The sequence below is a fragment of the Balaenoptera musculus genome, chromosome 15, assembly GCF_009873245.2.
Source record: "Balaenoptera musculus isolate JJ_BM4_2016_0621 chromosome 15, mBalMus1.pri.v3, whole genome shotgun sequence".
NCBI lineage: Eukaryota > Metazoa > Chordata > Mammalia > Artiodactyla > Balaenopteridae > Balaenoptera > Balaenoptera musculus.
The window spans coordinates 32,176,668-32,193,797 of record NC_045799.1 but is presented as its reverse complement, the minus strand read 5'-3'; the positions used below and the strand labels follow the sequence as shown (position 1 = coordinate 32,193,797).

General features: G+C 45.2%; 1 protein-coding gene across 1 annotated transcript in view; it reads right to left on the bottom strand.

Moving 5' to 3' along the window:
- Window positions 1-1,611: 1,611 nt before the first annotated feature.
- CDS2 (CDP-diacylglycerol synthase 2) overlaps window positions 1,612-17,130 on the bottom strand; it is a 64,583-nt gene continuing 49,064 nt past the window's right edge. The window contains exons 6-13 of the mRNA XM_036825083.1: window positions 16,398-16,456; window positions 15,700-15,782; window positions 13,181-13,268; window positions 12,607-12,675; window positions 11,565-11,717; window positions 9,944-10,063; window positions 9,399-9,502; window positions 1,612-9,140 (exon numbers count right to left, since the gene is read on the bottom strand). Coding sequence (XP_036680978.1) covers window positions 9,008-9,140; window positions 9,399-9,502; window positions 9,944-10,063; window positions 11,565-11,717; window positions 12,607-12,675; window positions 13,181-13,268; window positions 15,700-15,782; window positions 16,398-16,456 — 809 coding nt within the window. The 3' untranslated portion in view covers window positions 1,612-9,007. The remainder of the gene's footprint in view (window positions 9,141-9,398; window positions 9,503-9,943; window positions 10,064-11,564; window positions 11,718-12,606; window positions 12,676-13,180; window positions 13,269-15,699; window positions 15,783-16,397; window positions 16,457-17,130) is intronic.

Sequence of the window (17,130 nt, the reverse complement as noted above, 5' to 3'; positions counted from 1 at the left end):
AGCAAGCCCCTCCTTGAGGGCCCTATTTACAATTGCAAACTCTCCTCACCAGCATTCCCTGTTTCCCTCTCCTGGCTACAGTTTCTCCATCTAACATGGCTTTTTCACATGTTTGCCACCCTCTCCAAAATGAGCCCCTTGAGAACAGGGACTGTGTCAGCTTTATTTTTTGCTGCATCCCCAGAGTCCAGCCAGGGCCTAGCACAGGACAGGCACTCCATGAGTGTTTGTCGAATGCATGGAGAGGGTCAAGGCCTGAGTGCGGGGGCCCTGAGGTGGCAGAATGTCAGATGCAGACAGCTGCAGGGGTGCCCAGGGAGGTGGGTGCTGACACACTGACTGGGGAGTGAGTGGATGGACCTCACAGGCCTGGATGAGGAGAGCCTTCAGTAGATGGACTGAAGACCCGGGACCCCCTTGTCTCTGGCACCACACGAGCCCATGGGAGCAAGGCAGTAAGGGAAGACAAGTAAAGCTGGGGTTCTCATCAATCGTGGAAACTGGTGGCTTGGAGTCACATTTTGTTGGATTTAGGAAAGTAAATGCAGTATCTTTTACACCTTGAGTGCTGGGAAGCAATTCATTCCAGAAGTCCCACCATTTAGGGTCCCTATAGGTGAGAAAGGCAGAGGCTCCTATCCAAAAGGCAAGTTATCTAGAGGTCCCACTGGCCCGAGGCATTAGCCCCCAGACTTCAGAGCCAGGGCAGCCCCCACCCTCCCACCAGGGCCCACAGTCCCACCAGGAAAGCAGTCCTGGGGTGGGGAGCACATAGGTCTCCCATGTCAGGTGCTGCTGACGGTGGGACAGTAAGATGAGCAGGAGTTAGGCAGCCAAGGTGAGCCAGGGAGGGAGAGAGGAGGAATCAGGCAGAGGAAACAGCATGTGCAAAGGCTAGGAGATGAGAGCGCCTGGGACAAAGAGGGGACAGCAGGAGTGTGGCTGTGAGAGGGCAGGACCTGAGCGTGGGGTCAGATCTCAGCAACAAGCCTCAACTAAGGCCACAGGAAGGCACCAAGCAGAGAAATCTCACCCCAGCTATTGTGTAAGGAATGAATGAGCGGAGGCAACAAGGCTGCACGGAGCCAACTGGCAGTCAGGATGAATCTGAAGAATATTTAGAAAGTAGAATGGGTAGGCCTTGGATACTGATGAGATCACTCCTAGTAAAGAACCGATGGTGGTGAAAGAACACCGGATTGGGGCAGGTAAAGGAGGAGGGCCTGGATCTGGCCATGCAAAGTCCACATGAAGAGGCCTCACAGGCCCATGAGGGTTAAGAATGTGGACTTAGGAATTGCAGGATTGTGGTGACTGAAGCCCTGAGAGTAGGCAAGAACACCCAGGAGAGCATTCAGCGGGGAGAAGAGTCTCGAGCAGAATGCTGCCAGCAGGAGGAGAGATGCCCAGAAAGGCAACTTAGAAGGAGCAGCCAAGGCAAAATGAGGAAAGGTGGAAAGCCAGAGAGCAGGTGAAGGCCAAGGGCAGAGGATGCCTCTAGAAGCAGGGAGTGGTCGGCAGCACCCTGGGAAGTGACGCTGGTTCCATACAGACAACCTCCCACATCTCATACCAAGTCAGCACTCCCCCCATCAGATACCACAAACGATCTAGAATTTAGCAGATGTTTATTTGTGTAGTAGGAAGATTCAGGTATATAAATAAGGTGAATACTTTCCAATGTACAGTATATCATGATCTGACACTTCATTGAAAAAGAATCAGTTCAATACTGATCAGACAGTGCACAGAGAAAGGTCAACTGGGGCAAAAACACATGGATTTACTGAAATGACAGAGGCAGGGCCAGGACAAACTCGGGGCCAATCTTGGCAGCACAGACACTGCAGTGGGCTACATTTGACTACCTGGCACTCCCCAGTGGGGCCAGGGAAGCCATTTCTATGTTTTGGGGAACTTTCTCACTAAACAGGTCTTCAGAGTGAACAGACTGAGGAAGTGCCTGACTCACCCAACACCACCAGGCTTCCCAACAATTCTCAACAGAGGGGCCGCTTGTCCCTAACACTTTGGTCTTCCCCTCCTGTTTTGCAAAGTATTAAACACCAATAAAACTTAAAACTTGGTATCAGCATCGACTCCAGAAGAGAATCCACAATCCATGAGCGTTGAATGTCCCTGGATGGGTGAGCCCAGTTTCTGTTCCCCCACCCACAAGACACTCAGGGCTGGCCTCCGCCAGCTGCAGGACTCCTGGCCTCTCCTCTGCCTGTGCTCCTCCTGCTGCTGCCCCCATGGCTTCTCAACAGTCCTCTGGCCGGACGACAATAAACCACTGTATCCTGACACTGCCTTTTGTTCTCTTGGCTCCAAGTCCTTTGGTTATGTTGGCCCTGATGCCTGCTCAGCTCTTTCCCTTTGTAATCAGCTCCCAGACACCCAGCCAGTGTGACATAAGGCAGCAACACAGTGCTGTGTGGCAGCCACACGGTGCTGTGTGTGTGGAGGATTCAAATGCAACAGAACACAAAGGACATCCTTATAAAAACACGTATGTACATTCTCAACCCCCTTTCTATGCTGGCATTCCCTGGCACAAAGCCAGCAAAACCAGCACATGAACCTAACAGAGGTAAGAAACGGGTGCTCCAGCAGCCGAGGACAGGGACTGCGCTATGGATGATGTCAGCAGAGAATCCCACCCGGGACAGAGTCACCAGGTGGCTAAACCCAACTACAGACTCTGAGCGCTACATAAGGGTCTCCCGACACCTGGGAGACCACTGCAGCAGCATCTTCAGCCCAAGGCGCAGAGGGCCCTTGCCCCTGGCTTGGAGCCATTTTCTCTACAGATAAAAAGCTGCCTGGGTCCATTAGATGCAACAATGAGGGAGGAAGTGCCTGGCCTGGCAAGCACGGGTCCAGAGGAGCGGGAGGCAGGCCCAGATCCGTCCATCACCGCAGCTGCTCACTAAACCCCCACAACTGTGCTCCTGGCTCCTGTCATAAGCAACTAACTGAAGGGGAGAGACTACCCTTTAAACACATGGGCCTTTGGGTCTAGTCTTCATTCCCCACAAACACTCAGGAAACAGCCCACAGTCAAGCCAGTGGTTCTAGGTCATTATTATTCTATTGGCTTGAGAACTTCATGGATCCATCAACACCATTCCTTCAAAGTGAAGAATGAGCCACCTCAAACACACCCTCCCCAACTCCTCCGTCTGCATTCGGAAAACTAAAAGAAATAGTTTTCATTTTTCATTAATCCGGTGCCTATTCTCCCTTCATTCATGAATCACCACTGAGATCCTCTCCTAACCTAGAATCCAAGAGAAACACTCCCCATCATCTATCCCCAAGTGGTCACCTGCGTCTACCCTGTTAACACTTTTAAGAAAGCAAGAAACACAAAGCCCCTGACCTGTTATGTGTAAGGACATGAGCGAGAGCCTTAGGCCTTCCCTCTGTACTATCATCTACTACAGAGAAGCTCTCTCTCTCTCCCTCTCCTCTTGGGCCCCGCGATGTCTGCTCACACGGAGGACTGCTGCAGGTCCCTGAGCTGTGTGCACAGAGCACAGTTCTTGGCAGAGGGGGACATGGGGTCCAGGGCAAGTCACAGATCAGCCCTTACTGCCCAGGAAGTGGAGGCACCACCAGGCAAGAGGAAAGGGCCTCCTTCCCCATGGCAAGTCCAGACCAGGGGCAGCAGGAGGTGAGCAAAACCTCAGGCAAACCATTCCTACCAGGAACGGAGAATTCTGGAACTTGTCCACATCCTCTCTCCTTTCATCAGGCTGGCTTTCTAAATGAAGTGGGAAGTACCCAGTTGCTGTAGATGGGTGTTAAGGTCTGGACTGCTTCTCTCAGAAGGAGAGTATGGTCACTTTCTAGACTTTGAACACCCAGGCTGTGTGCAGGGCAGGGGCAGTGTAGTGGCTGAGAAAGTCTCCAGCATCACACAACCCTGGGTTCAAATTACCAGCTGGGTTCAACAAAAACAACTACCATTTATTGAGAGCTTACTATGTGCCAGGCACTGACAAATATTTACATGCATTACCTCATAAAATCCTCACAACAATCCCGAAAGGGAGCTGCTATTATCAGAGCCAGCTGGGTTGGAATTGTACCTAGTAACCTGCCCAAACCTAGGGCTATTTGAGCCCAAAGTCTATCTTAACCACTGCACTTTGCCTGTCATGGTGCCTCATTTTCCTCATGTATAAAATGGAGATAATACCTGATCAAAGGTTGTTTTCTGGATTAAAAGGGAAAATGCATCCTTAGCACTGTGCCTGGCACATATTAAGCACTACTACTATTATTGCAATTATTATTAATAAACACACTGCTGGTAACTTAATGACTTGAGAATAAAAAGGAGCCTCATCATATAGGCATTTGGTAGAAGAGGGGAAGGGGAGCAGGGTTTTCAAAGAGCCAATGGATTTGAAAGCCACTGGCCATAAAATCCTAGACTTCAGATATTCTGGCATTCTAGTCTCATAAATCATCTACATGTTCTAAAATCCCGACACTTCAGCACCCAAAGTATACCTCCCAAACCACCCTCCCAGCTGAGATCTCTTTGCCTTTGAAAACATGGCATACATACAGACAGGTGAAAGCCTTACTCTATCAAGAGGCAGCCCCAGGTAAGCACAGCAGCCTCTACCCACCTGAGAGGCCAGGTGAATAAGGTTACTGCTGGTCAACCTGAAAGGGGGGCGGTGGGCAGTGCTGGGAGGAACAGAAAGATGGGGTCACCTTCAAATGGAAATAGGCAGTCAGCAGCTGGGACTCCGTTCCTCACTGAGAATGGGCCCACCTTCTGCAGGGAATGTGGGTGAGCAGAGTTCAGGATCAAGAGGAGGTGGGCCTAGAAGAGCCCTTAAATTAGCCTCATTCATCACCACTTGGTCCAAGCCCAGCACCCTATGTAGGTCGTGCCACAAGGGCCCCACCCAAGAAGGGAAAACAAGTTAGGAAGTGGGAGCAGGTAATCTCTTTAAAAAGTGAAAGCTGGGTAACTGCGAGCATGGAAGGTGATCAAGGGAAAAGAAAGTTCGTTTTCACCAAGGACAGAATAATGAGGCTCTGCCCACGAACCAGACCCTCTCTTCAGGAAGCTGATCGTTTGTTCCAGCCGCTCTTTCGGAGCCCCTGCTGACAAGCACAGTGAGAGTCGGCCCATGGTTTGTTGTCTTGCAATGTGTGTATGACAGTCACCTGGACATCCTTCTGTGGAAGAACAGCACCCTGGGCCTAAGGGAAAGTGACCCTCCCCACTCCACCCCTTCCTCAGCACATAATCACAACGCACAAGAAAGGTGGGCACAGACGAGAGTTACTCCCAAAGACAAAAGGCGATGGTGCCTAAGATATCAGTGACACAAGAAGACGTTTCAGAGGTGCCACATCTAGTACAGTAATGCAAATCTACTTCCTTGGAAACTGACCTTGGGCAGGCTTCTTATGGAGCAAGGCCACTGCTGTCCAGTTTTCCAAGCAATGATGCTCTTTGCCCTGAGTCAGTCACACACACCCCTGCCCCCGGCAATGTCAGGGATGCTGCTGATCCTGCCAGGGGCTCACTGACAGTCTGAAAATGTGAACTTAAGGATCCATTCGAATCAGCCTCCAGCTAACTCGGCAACTAGCTCATTCAGATCAAAGGGCCTGTTTAGTCTCCATTAAGATATATTTTTGGAATATTCTTTTTTTTTTTTTTTGGAATATTCTTATACAATATAAGTTACAGGATAAAAAGCCCAGTGGGGAAAAAATAAATACCATAAAATGATTTCAGAGTCTACCTGTGTAAGGCTAAGTTACATTTTGCCCCTTCTGAGACATTAGTTTCAAACATACATTACAGAATTGTACAACACTAGAAGGAAGTACATCTTAAATACAGTTAAACTATACCTACTAAAATGCTCAGAATATGAAACCGGCAAGAAGTAATAAACATAAATAAGGCCCAGGCTGCCTTAGAGGGTTTCACTTTCAGAAGCAAAACATAAATGTGTACTTCCTCTAAGCTGAGAGCAATTGAGAGGGTGGCACATGCACGCAAAGGGAAAAGGCGCGGGTGTCCTGCGAGCAGTCACGAGAACTCGCCGGGGAGGACGCCCAGGTCCAGCCCCTGCAGATGCTCCCTGGTTTCTTTTTCCATCAGCTCCTTATGTCACCAGGTAGGAGCTAACAGCAACTTAAGCTCCAAACGTGGCACACAGGTCGGCCCTCCTGAGCTTGCCGGAAGGAATACTGCACTTTCCCAAAGGTGAGGAGGCCCGGGGATGATAAGTCCTTGTCCTGCTGGTGAGCACAACCACCATGTGACCCTGGGGACGCACCCCCCTGGCCCTCGGTTTCCTCATCAGCAAAGGGCTCATGCCTCTCACCTGAGGTACCTCAGAAGGCTGCTGTGAGAATGTACAGGATTCAAATTGAAAAACAAAACAAAAATCTCTAAATCAGGACTGCACAATATGTATGAACACAAAATCAAATGGGAAACATAAAACCATGCATGGGAGTTAGAAACTGAATCCACGACAAGGGAGGGCACACAATTTGTCACATTTTATTTCTCACAAAAAAAATGGATCTGAAGCAAGTTACGCCACTCATTAAGATCTGCACAGCTGTGTGTTATAAGTCTCTGGAAACTTGTCTGTTTGGTGAAAGATTTTCAATAAATGGGAGAAAGAAAAACAATGTGCTATACAGACACAAGGTGGCATCAGTCTCCTGGCTACTGACTACGAAATTCCCCTATTTCACCAGAAAGCAGGCAGGGAATCAAAAGAAAACAAAATCCCGCTGACCCTCAGGCTTTCTTGATGGCAGCTCTGTTGAGCTTCCAGCTGCCGTTTCCCAGGACCCCCATCAGCAGCCACGTCCACAGAAATGTGCCAGGCTCCCTGATCCCAAAGGAAGACCTATTCAAAGGTGGCTCTCTGCTGCCGGGTCCCAGCTGAGACTCCCTGCTCCCAAGGACCCACCATCTGCCCACAGTGGGGTACCATGAGACAAATGTGGCGCCATTTCATCTCTGGTTTGGGGAACCAAGTTCATTCTGCAATCAGAAAACTAGATTCGTTACTAATCACCTCCACTCTTTAAGACTTATTGCTGAGGACAAGCATTTTAAGGACAAGTATTTAGAAAAGGCCTGTAAGTACTTGCTTTTTGGGTGCCCAGGACATGACTCAATACCTGCAGCAGCCTCTGGTACATGTACTTGTTCAGCCAGAATGATGGAATATGGGAATTAGAAGACAGCTCAGAAAATGAGGACCCACAGAGTGATGTGTCTGTCCTACCTAGCGTCATACAGCCAGCACTAAAACCCCACGCAAAAACACATTTTGTTTTTAAGGGGGCCTTGGACCTGAAAAAGAAAAGCCATGTACTGAACTGGAAATAAAAGTTCAGAAGAAGGAAGCTGTTGCACGTGGAAGGTCACACAGCGACTGTGAGCTGAGACATCAAGAGGGGTCTGGCCCGTGCTGGACGCTTCAGTGATCTGGGCTGGCTGTGAGCATCCACGGATGCAGTGAGGCTGAGATAAACAGAAATAGAGCAAAGCAGCACCAGCCCAAGGTGCTGAAGCAAGCTGTTACATCCCCATTTGGCAATGAGAACCAATATGGCACAGAATAATGGAACACACTTGGCCACCAAGCTCTCTCTCCTATACCCCCTTGCTTATTGTCCTGACAAAGAACGTATATTCCCAAAGTCAACCTCACTCCTCTAATTAAAAGGAAACAATAAATAAGTCACAGTTGAAAAGAAAAAAGGTCCCCCTGTAAAATACAAACTACATTTAAACTGGTCACATTATACAACAAGTGTGCATTTAATCTAATCTTCAGAAGCTTCAAACCTCTAATTGGGTTGGGTTATGCAGAGTTGTAAGCAGGACTTTGTGGTTTCAGTGAAGAAGTCATGGTACAACTGAAATCACTGTAAGAAATAAGTGATTTTTAAAACACACACAGATACACACTTGCCTTAAGAGTTATACATATATATATATTATATATATAATATATATACACACACACACACACACACACACATAACACAGCAGCTACGTGGGTGGTCAGCAAGGCCAAGGGCATGGGCATGTGAAAGAGAAGCCCTCTGCTCCCTGCCAAATGGGGAAGCCCCCAGAAAGGATTCAGCAGCAACAAGTCTACAGCACAAACGTGAACGACATCATCCCTGAAAAGACCCAGTTAGCCGACTGCCCTATAGGAGCCACTTGAGCCTAAACTCTGTGGGAAAAGGCCCAATTACAGTATATCCTACTGCATACACTTGAAATAGTACAGTGTGGCTTTTCTCCAGACTATTATAATTTTTCATGCTTTCTGAAAAAAATAAAAACTGAAACCTTCTTTCAGTCTGTGATGAAGCGAGGTGAACCCATATCATAAAGCAGAGCTCATACTCCACAGGATTTGTGAACAGAATGCTTATCTGATTAATAAGTCTTCATCCCTTCAGCCTCAGGAGGTAACACTCCTGTAGCTCCAAGGCAGGGATTACTGAGAAGCCCAGGGAAAGCGCTCCAGTAGTAAAGACATCCAAGCTGTGCACCTCTTCCCTGCTGGGGGTCAGCTACAAAGAGAGCTCAGTGGGGGCTAAACTTGTCGAACACAGATGAATGTCCACTCTGATCAAGCCCAGATATGGAAGCTCCAGCTTGGGAGCTAGAAGCACCAAGTAGGTGCTCCAGAGCTGGGCAACACTGTCTTTCAGGTTGTTAAAAACTTCGGTTTTAAAAACCCAAATGGTTTTACCCCAATGACTTCTTTCCAACTCAAAGCTGTAGGTTACTTACAACCCAAATCATAAGCACATAGACTGTACACACAGATTTTTTTTTTTAAATCCACAAATAAAAAATACTGTAAAAAAAAAAAGACAGTGAGTTGAAGTCTTGTCTTTGTCCAGCTGGGCTTGCCCTGGAGCCCTGCCCCTCACTCAGCCCTGTTCCTGCTCTCCTGGCCCTGGGTGGTCCCTATTCGTCCTCTGTGGCAGCTGTCAGCATCCCCTTGTCAGTCAGGTGAGACTTGAGCATGTTGAAGATGTGGAGCTGCTGATCTGGCCTCAAGGTCAGGAACTGCTGAACCAGCTTACTCGGATTAGGGCCCCTGGAAGAGGATGAAGAAACAGCACTGAGCAAAGCAGGGGCCAAGCAACTTCGAGGGCCTGATTATTCAAGTAGCTGTTCCCTCTCTGGATTCTCTACTAATGGAGGGTAGGGGTCCTCAGGGAATCCATAACTAATAGCAACCGAAAACTGCATTCACATTTGGTTTTTTTCACTCAAACTGAGAAGTAGCTAAAATTCTAGAATTTCACCACACTTAAAAATCCACTAACTTGGTTCAGATGGAAAGGTACTATACCTGATAAAACTGGCAATATACACATTGACAAAGGTGGCCATCAGATACTGGCAGTCAAAGCGATCCATGATGCCTCCATGGCCAGGAATGGTATTGGCAAAGTCCTGTTAGAGGAGGGGAAGGATTGATGAGCCTGGCCTCAGCCAAGTCAAAGCCTGGCTTATGGTCCCACCTCAATGTCCAGCTACTGTACTGAATAGCTGAGGGCAACAGAAAGTGAAAAGTAAGTATTGATTCAAATGCTGAAGCTATAATAGTACACAATCTTATTAAATTACAAAATGTTTCTTTTGAAGAAAGAATATATTAACAAATATACTGAAAATCCAACCACTGAATTTTCTTAGAAACAATGTATCTTCCTTTAACCTACTTAAATTCCATGCATGGGTGAAGAAGAGCACACATTAATAATCAGGGTTCATAGCTTGATATTTTGAAGGGGGTGGTGGCTGATGAGGTGGGACAGGAGGAGGAAGGCAGAAGACGGGTGAAAAGGGGCCCAGCTAGGAGACAATGAGAGGAACAGAAAAGGGTTTTCCTACTTTGATTTTAAAGGCTCGCTTGAATCCACTAGCGAAGAACCCTCCAAAGGGGCCAATGAGTGAAGCAAAAGTGGAGAGGGCAATGCTGTGAATCTGGAAGGGGTACATCCGGACTGTTTTCTGAAAAGAATAAATGAAGTCAGTCGAGATGCCTGCAAGCCCAGGCTTATTACTTGTTAACATTAGAAAACAAACAAACAACAACAACAACAAAACCACCTCTTTATGAAACTATTTCTCTCCCCCAACCCCAAAAAAATTTAAGGAAGAAGACTGGTTTGGGGGTTTTTGTTTGTTTTTGGTAAATCTCTAATATATGGCTTAATAGAGGACATTAAGGTATTACGCATTCAGTCTACAGCAATATGATGTTTTGGTTGAAGTGTATGAAGAAAATCTAGCCCTACAAGGATACGTTGTTGAAAAAAGGAAGAGTATTTTAGCACCGTCTTTTCAGATAATTATGGGTATTCTCTGATACTACACCAGAACTTAAGTGGTAGTTTTCTAAAAATTTGGTGCAATGTGGAATCTGAAAGCCTATCAATGACCGTTTTGTACTCTTACATTAAAATCCATTGGTCTATCTTGCACTTTGAATGGATCGTTTACCTGTGCATGACTGCGTAAAACCATGCACTGGCCATTTCAAAAATACTGGTTCACTGAGTTACACAAATCTTTCAAATGTAGACAGATTTTGCCATACAATGTCAAAATGTCATATGTTAAAATCACCACAGATCCCTCAGAAAAGCCTTTAAGTATTAAGAAGCTGTCAAACTTACAGTAGCAGGTATACACTTTCCAAAACTCTAATTGGTACTTGAAAGCCAAATTTTATCGTTGGTAACAACTACTGTCAGTTGTTTTCTTGAAGTGACAGACTCACTTTGTTCCTTTTCAAGAAAAATGTCTGCCAAAAATCCAAATCTGAAAAATTAGTTTGTTGGTTCTTTTCAAGTAAAAATTATGTCCCCATAAAAAAGCTGCTAGTTCAGCTCATAACTCAAGCAGGTGCACATGCAGTCTTCCTTTAGGTAAGCACTGTCCTGTAGCATTTAGCAGAAGCATTTTATGTATAACTTCCATTTTGGTACCAGAGCATTAGAAAGGTGTGTATTCAAGGGTCAAGATTTAATAAAATTAATAATTTTACTATTTCATCAAAGACACTCTTAAGGTGAGCTGGCTGAGTCTTCCTGTGAGTACGTGGCATAATGAATTCAATGACAGTCCAGTTTAGTGCCACTGCCTTCACTCATGCTAAGGTGCCAGCACTGCTTTTGCACCATCATGGCAAATGTTGACAAAGTGAAAAAGTGAAACTTTCTTCATTACGTTACGAAGAAAGTACAGACCCCCTGAGAGGACCTCAGGGTGCCCCAGGATCCAAAAGCACACTTTCAGAACCCTGGTCTTAATGATTTAAAGAGGGAGGAAATGTCTCCTCCTGTCCTCACCCTGAACTGACTTGAGCAATTCTCCAACCTGGGGCTTACAAGCTTGGGGGAGGGAGGAAGCTAGCTGTTTTTGAGGGAAGGCAGTGGTGGAGAGGGGGCTCTCTCTTTGTAGTCACTATGCAGCCAAGGATCATTCGCCCCATGTGAGTGGCACATACCCAGCCAATGACCGACTGGATCACCCCAGGAATGTTGTACTCCTGCAGACGAAACAGGTCCGAGGGCTCACAGTCCACAGTGAAGCTGTTGGTATCATTGTTGTACTCCACGGGGCAGACAAAGCATCTGTACCCGGACATCACATAGGACAACTGAGGATGAGAACAGACAGACAAAGGAGACAAGTTCCAGCCATCTTGCCTGGGCAGCACACGCCTGGTTCAGCCAAGTCCCTCACAGTGCCTAGCACCCTAAGTGTAAGCTATGCACTAAATCATAGGTTCATATTTCACCATATGTGTATTTTACCTGTATCTGGAAAAAAAAAAATGAAAAAGAGCCTGATGGCCCACTGAGGCCTCAATGTACTTGCTCCAACAACCAGGCCCTGAATAAACCCAGGAAAGACCTGAGGGAATTTGGGCAAAGAACTACAAGAAGTTTCACCCCATTTGGAGGAGCGATGGTCCATTTTTCTCAGGATCCCTTAATTCAAAATGGCAGGTGGTGAGGGGAGTGGTATAGTGAGAGGAAGACAACCAGGAGGGGAGAAAGCTGAAGAGCAGTAAGTAGGGAGTCAGCCCTGAAGGGCAGCTGGACAACTCTGAAAAGGGGAGAGACTGGCCTGAGGGTCAGAAGCAGCAAATGGTGCTCTAGAAAGGGCTGGGAGATGATTCCTCTCCAGGCAAGACACCCACAGGAGAAAATCTGGGTTAGAATGGCATATCCCACCTCACCTCTTACTCTCAGGCAAAATATCAAATGCCTGGACAAGAATGCCATCTCCTGAGTGTTGCCAGGCCTCAGCCTGAGAGGAGTACAAGGTGTGCATGGCCCCCACTCCTCTACTGCTTAAAGACTGGCAGGTAAAGGACAGCTGGCACTGCCCATGCCATGTTCATGCCCCGCTACAGGGCAAGGTTGCCATTCAGCAGGACAGAGTCCTTGGCCTCGGGGGACATGCTCACTAGCCGTGAATGGGCTTTGAAGGTGGGTGGGAGGCCTCTGCCCATCCCCCACCCAGCTGGGAGCACCACCTACCAGAAGGCCAAATACCACAGTAGCAAAGCAGCCCCCAATGAAGCCTTCCCAGGTCTTCTTCGGGGACAGCTGTGGACAGAGAGCAAGTTCTTAAAAAAAGGCATTTTGATAACTCTAGCTTTGGGAATAATGATTAACTGTTAAAAGTCTTTCTACTATTAAAAAAACTCATTCAATTAAACCCCTCACCTTCTAAAATACCCCATACTTGGTTTCCTTGTTCCCTGCCTGATAGCCCTCAGTTTCCTTTCTGTTTCAATTGGCCAAATAATTTAATTATATTATAAAACAGCAAACTAATGATAACACTCAAATTCAGATCAAAGCCACAAAAGTGTGCCTATGCCGTCTATAAAAATATTTTCCCTATTAGCTCTTTTTTTTTCCTATGAGTAGTTGTCAAGTCTTCCTCTGGCTTTTCTCTTGAAGCTAATTTATTACTAGCCTTTCATCAGGATGACATAAAGATGCACACACCAGCTAGATCTCTTCTGTCTCCTAAGCTGATCTACTCATAATTGAAAGCACCACCCTCCCCTCACGGTGATGGTCCGTGTTAGGGTGATCCACTTACCTTGATGAGTGGGGTCCGACCAAAGAAGAAGCCAAACATATAGGCCATGATGTCATTACAGATCACACAAGAAATGGGGACAATGAACCTAGGAAATAAACCAAAGTAAGAATCAATGCTACCAAGACGATAATACCTCAGAAGTCCACAAAACAATGCCATTCATAAATTTCAGTACCACAATAACCCATATAGTACTTATTAACCATTAAGGAATAAGTTTAAAAGAAATAAAATGCCACATAAGCCATACCTAGTACCCGGCACATAGCAGCATTCAAATGTTTACTGAATGACTACTGAATAAATGGAGGTGGTATTCTATAAAATATTCTATAAATTATTCTATAAAATATTCTATAAATATTCTATAAATATAAAATATTCTATATTCTATAAAAATTCTATAAATATTCTATTCTATAAATATTCTATATTCTATAAATATTCTATATTCTATAAATTTCTATATTCTATAAATATTCTATATTCTAAATATATATATATTTATATTTTATAAGAATATAAAAATTTAAAGTGTAAAGAAAAGAAAAAATAAAAAGTTGCCTGTTTCCCCTATCCCTATCTCCATTCTCCAAAAGAACTACTTTTAATCATTTCTGACTTTTCTTCTTCTAGCAGTTACCTCCATAATCCTAAGTAATACATTTATTATCTATTTCATAATTTACTTTTTTTTTTTTTTAAACTGTTTATTACTAGCTCTAGTGAGCCCAACTTTTCCCCAGGACTACACTGAGAGCAAGACCAAGTACATATAGCCAGATTTCTTCTCTGCCTCCCTCTGCTGGTCTGGTCATCCCCACCACGAAAAAAAAGGGACAGTTTCCAAACTTGTACCATCTCTCTCTTCTCACTTTCTGCTCTCTGACAGTCACTTTTTTCAAATTTCCTCTATTACAGTTTAACATAACATACATAAATCCTAGCCCCTCAACTACAGGCAATATTTTCTGACTTCCTGCTTGTTAAGGTAGGGATTTAGAGCACCTGTATCCACCCAACCACCCATAGTATTTACTTTGTTGAGGCTTCTAGCAACATTCTCTGCTCTGCACCTATAATTAAGTCTTGAAGGTTCAGTCTAAAAACCAATAACTAGAGATTTTAATATGATTCACTCTAGAACCAAGTGGTATATCTAGCCCTAAACATGAGAACTTAGCATGAGCCCCTCTTTAGAATTACTTAACAAAACTCCGAAAGAGAGGGAGAGTACGTCTCCTCAGGCCATTATCATTATTTTAAACATAATAATGCCCTAAGGGGAACATTTAGATGAGCTAGTTCCTGTTCTAAGCACTTTACATATTTTTACTAATTTATTCCTCAGGCAGTGGGTATTACTGTGCCTTCACCCTGAGAACAGGAAACAGAGGCACAGTTTGGGATCTTTTTTTTTTTTTTTCTTTTAATTTATTTATTTATTTTTGGCTGTGTTGGGTCTTCATTTCTGTGCCAGGGCTTTCTCTAGTTGCAGCAAGCGGGGGCCACTCTTCATCGCGGTGCGCGGGCCTCTCATTATCGTGACCTCTCTTGTTGCGGAGCACAGGCCCCAGACGCGCAGGCTCAGTAGTTGTGGCTCATGGGCCCAGTTGCTCCGCGGCATGTGGGATCTTCCCAGACCAGGGCTCGAACCCGTGACCCCTGCATTGGCAGGCGGATTCTTAACCACTGCACCACCAGGGAAGCCCACAGTTTGGGATCTTAATCACAGTACTTTAGCACCTCATATACACAAGGATATGCCTTCACATTTTCACTAAAAGCATAGCTTCTTCAGTCAGCCTACTGATTTCTATCAATGGTGATAGATTTCCTGCTGAAACCATTGCATTTGTGGAATAAAATCTACTAAGTATATCATTCTTTTGACACACTGCCAGATTCCATTCGCTAATAGTTTATTTAGTATATCTATAATCATAAAAGAAATCAGTTTATCATTCTTGTTTCTCCCTCCCTATGCTTTTATCAGTTTTAATATTAAGGGGTGGATAAAACTCAGCTGCTATCATTGGTCATTTTTTCCAGGTGTGGATTCTTATGCAATTTTCAAAGTTCTTTTATAGTTACTGATCTATTCAAGTTTTCTTCTTCATGATTTTTACTCGGTGACCTCTTGTCAGGAAATCATGATTTTTTCTTCTAGATTTTCAAATTTGTTGCCATATAGTTTCATTGTCTTTGATTCTTTAAATATCTCTACACCTGTTAGTCTAGAACCGTGGTTCTCAAAGTGTAGGTCCCAACCAGCAGGATCAGCATCACCTGGGAATGTACTCGAAATTCAAGTTCTCAGGCCCCACCCCATAGCTACTGAAGCAGAAACTCAGGAGTGGGGGGGCCCAGCAACCTGTGTTGCAACTAGGCCTGCAGGGGATTCTGATGTAGCTCAGGTGAGAACCTCTGGCTTAGACAGTTAATCAGGGTTTCTCAGCCCACCTATACGAGAACACCTACAAAATAAAAGGAAAAATCCCCCCAACATCACTCACCAGATCATTCCTTCAAACAGGTTGTGGATAACAAGATGTGACTGGGTTACAACAATCAGTAATGTTACATGGGTCCAGCCAAACTGCAAAAGAAGATAAAGAATAAACTTTACCTTTACCTTTTCTATAAACTTTATAGAAAATTGCTTAGAAACAGGTAGGAAAGATATCTGCTTCTGTACCTGTCTAACAGGAAGTGAAAAGGTATAGAACAGGCCTCGTGGAAGAACTATGTTCCCCAGCTACGGTTGTCATCAAGAGGGCCCATATGGCCCACCAGTTAGTCCTTCTATGCTCCAAAAGCCTGGGTATTTCTCATTTTCTTAGTAAGTATTTATTGAGTGCTTAGGACACTCAGAGAGGGGATGTTTTTAGGTTGAGGGAGTGATATAGTAGGCAGGATATCTATGGGCAATGCCTAAAGCTTCACCTTGAGCCTTACCTGGAGGCCACCCTCAGGTCCAGAGGGCAAAGACTACTTAGGGTGTAAATTACGTAACAGTGATTGGGTCTAGGTGGATAAAGAGCCACCAAACTTCACTGGGGATGCCTCCTTCATCCTCTAGGTTCTAGATGCATAAGAACAGACTGCATTCCAGGGTTTTGATTTATCACAGAAGGGATGAGAGGCCTGTGGAGTGTCCACAGAATTTCACTTATGCCAAGAATTTTGACACTGATGCACATATTTCCCTTACCATGTAGAACTGCAGTCGATAATGCTTCTTGACCAGACTCAGCACAAACATGCAGAATCCTAGTTTGAGGAAGAGGAGGAGAAAGGGCAAAATGAATCACATTCTGCATTTATCTTTGTCCTAGTCATTTCCTTTAGTTGTGTTAAGCAGTCCTTTGCTAATTTCCTGGCAGCAGTTAACCAGGGCACAAATTCATAGCCCAAGGGAATAAAACCAGATAAGCAGTCAGAAGGAAAAAATGACTCCTTCAAGACAATTAAAAGAAGGCAATATTTTAAAATCTTGCAGACTACACTCAACTTAGGACAATGTTCACCAGATAGAAATGTTTTGATCCTAGAGCAGGGGCCAACAACAGTCAGGCCAGCTGCCTGTTTTTATAAACAAACTTTTATTAGAACACAACCATACCTATTTGTTTACATATTGTCCAGGGTTCCTTTTGTGCTACAATGGCAGAACTGAGGAGCTGCAACAGAGACCCTATAGCCCCCAAAGCCTGTAATATTTATTATCTGGACCTTTTAAGAAAAAGTTTGCCAATCTCTGTCCTAAAGAACAAGCAGAAGGGGGATCCACCTAGTACGGGGCCAAGGCCATCCTTGCATCTCTCTCCTACTGACCCATATGACCAAACTCTCCAGGAAGAAAAGGGATTTTCCCCATAAGTGTGCTGGGTCCCTCAAAAGCAGCCCTGCCCAGAAGAGAGCACATCACTATTCAAGACCCCTGG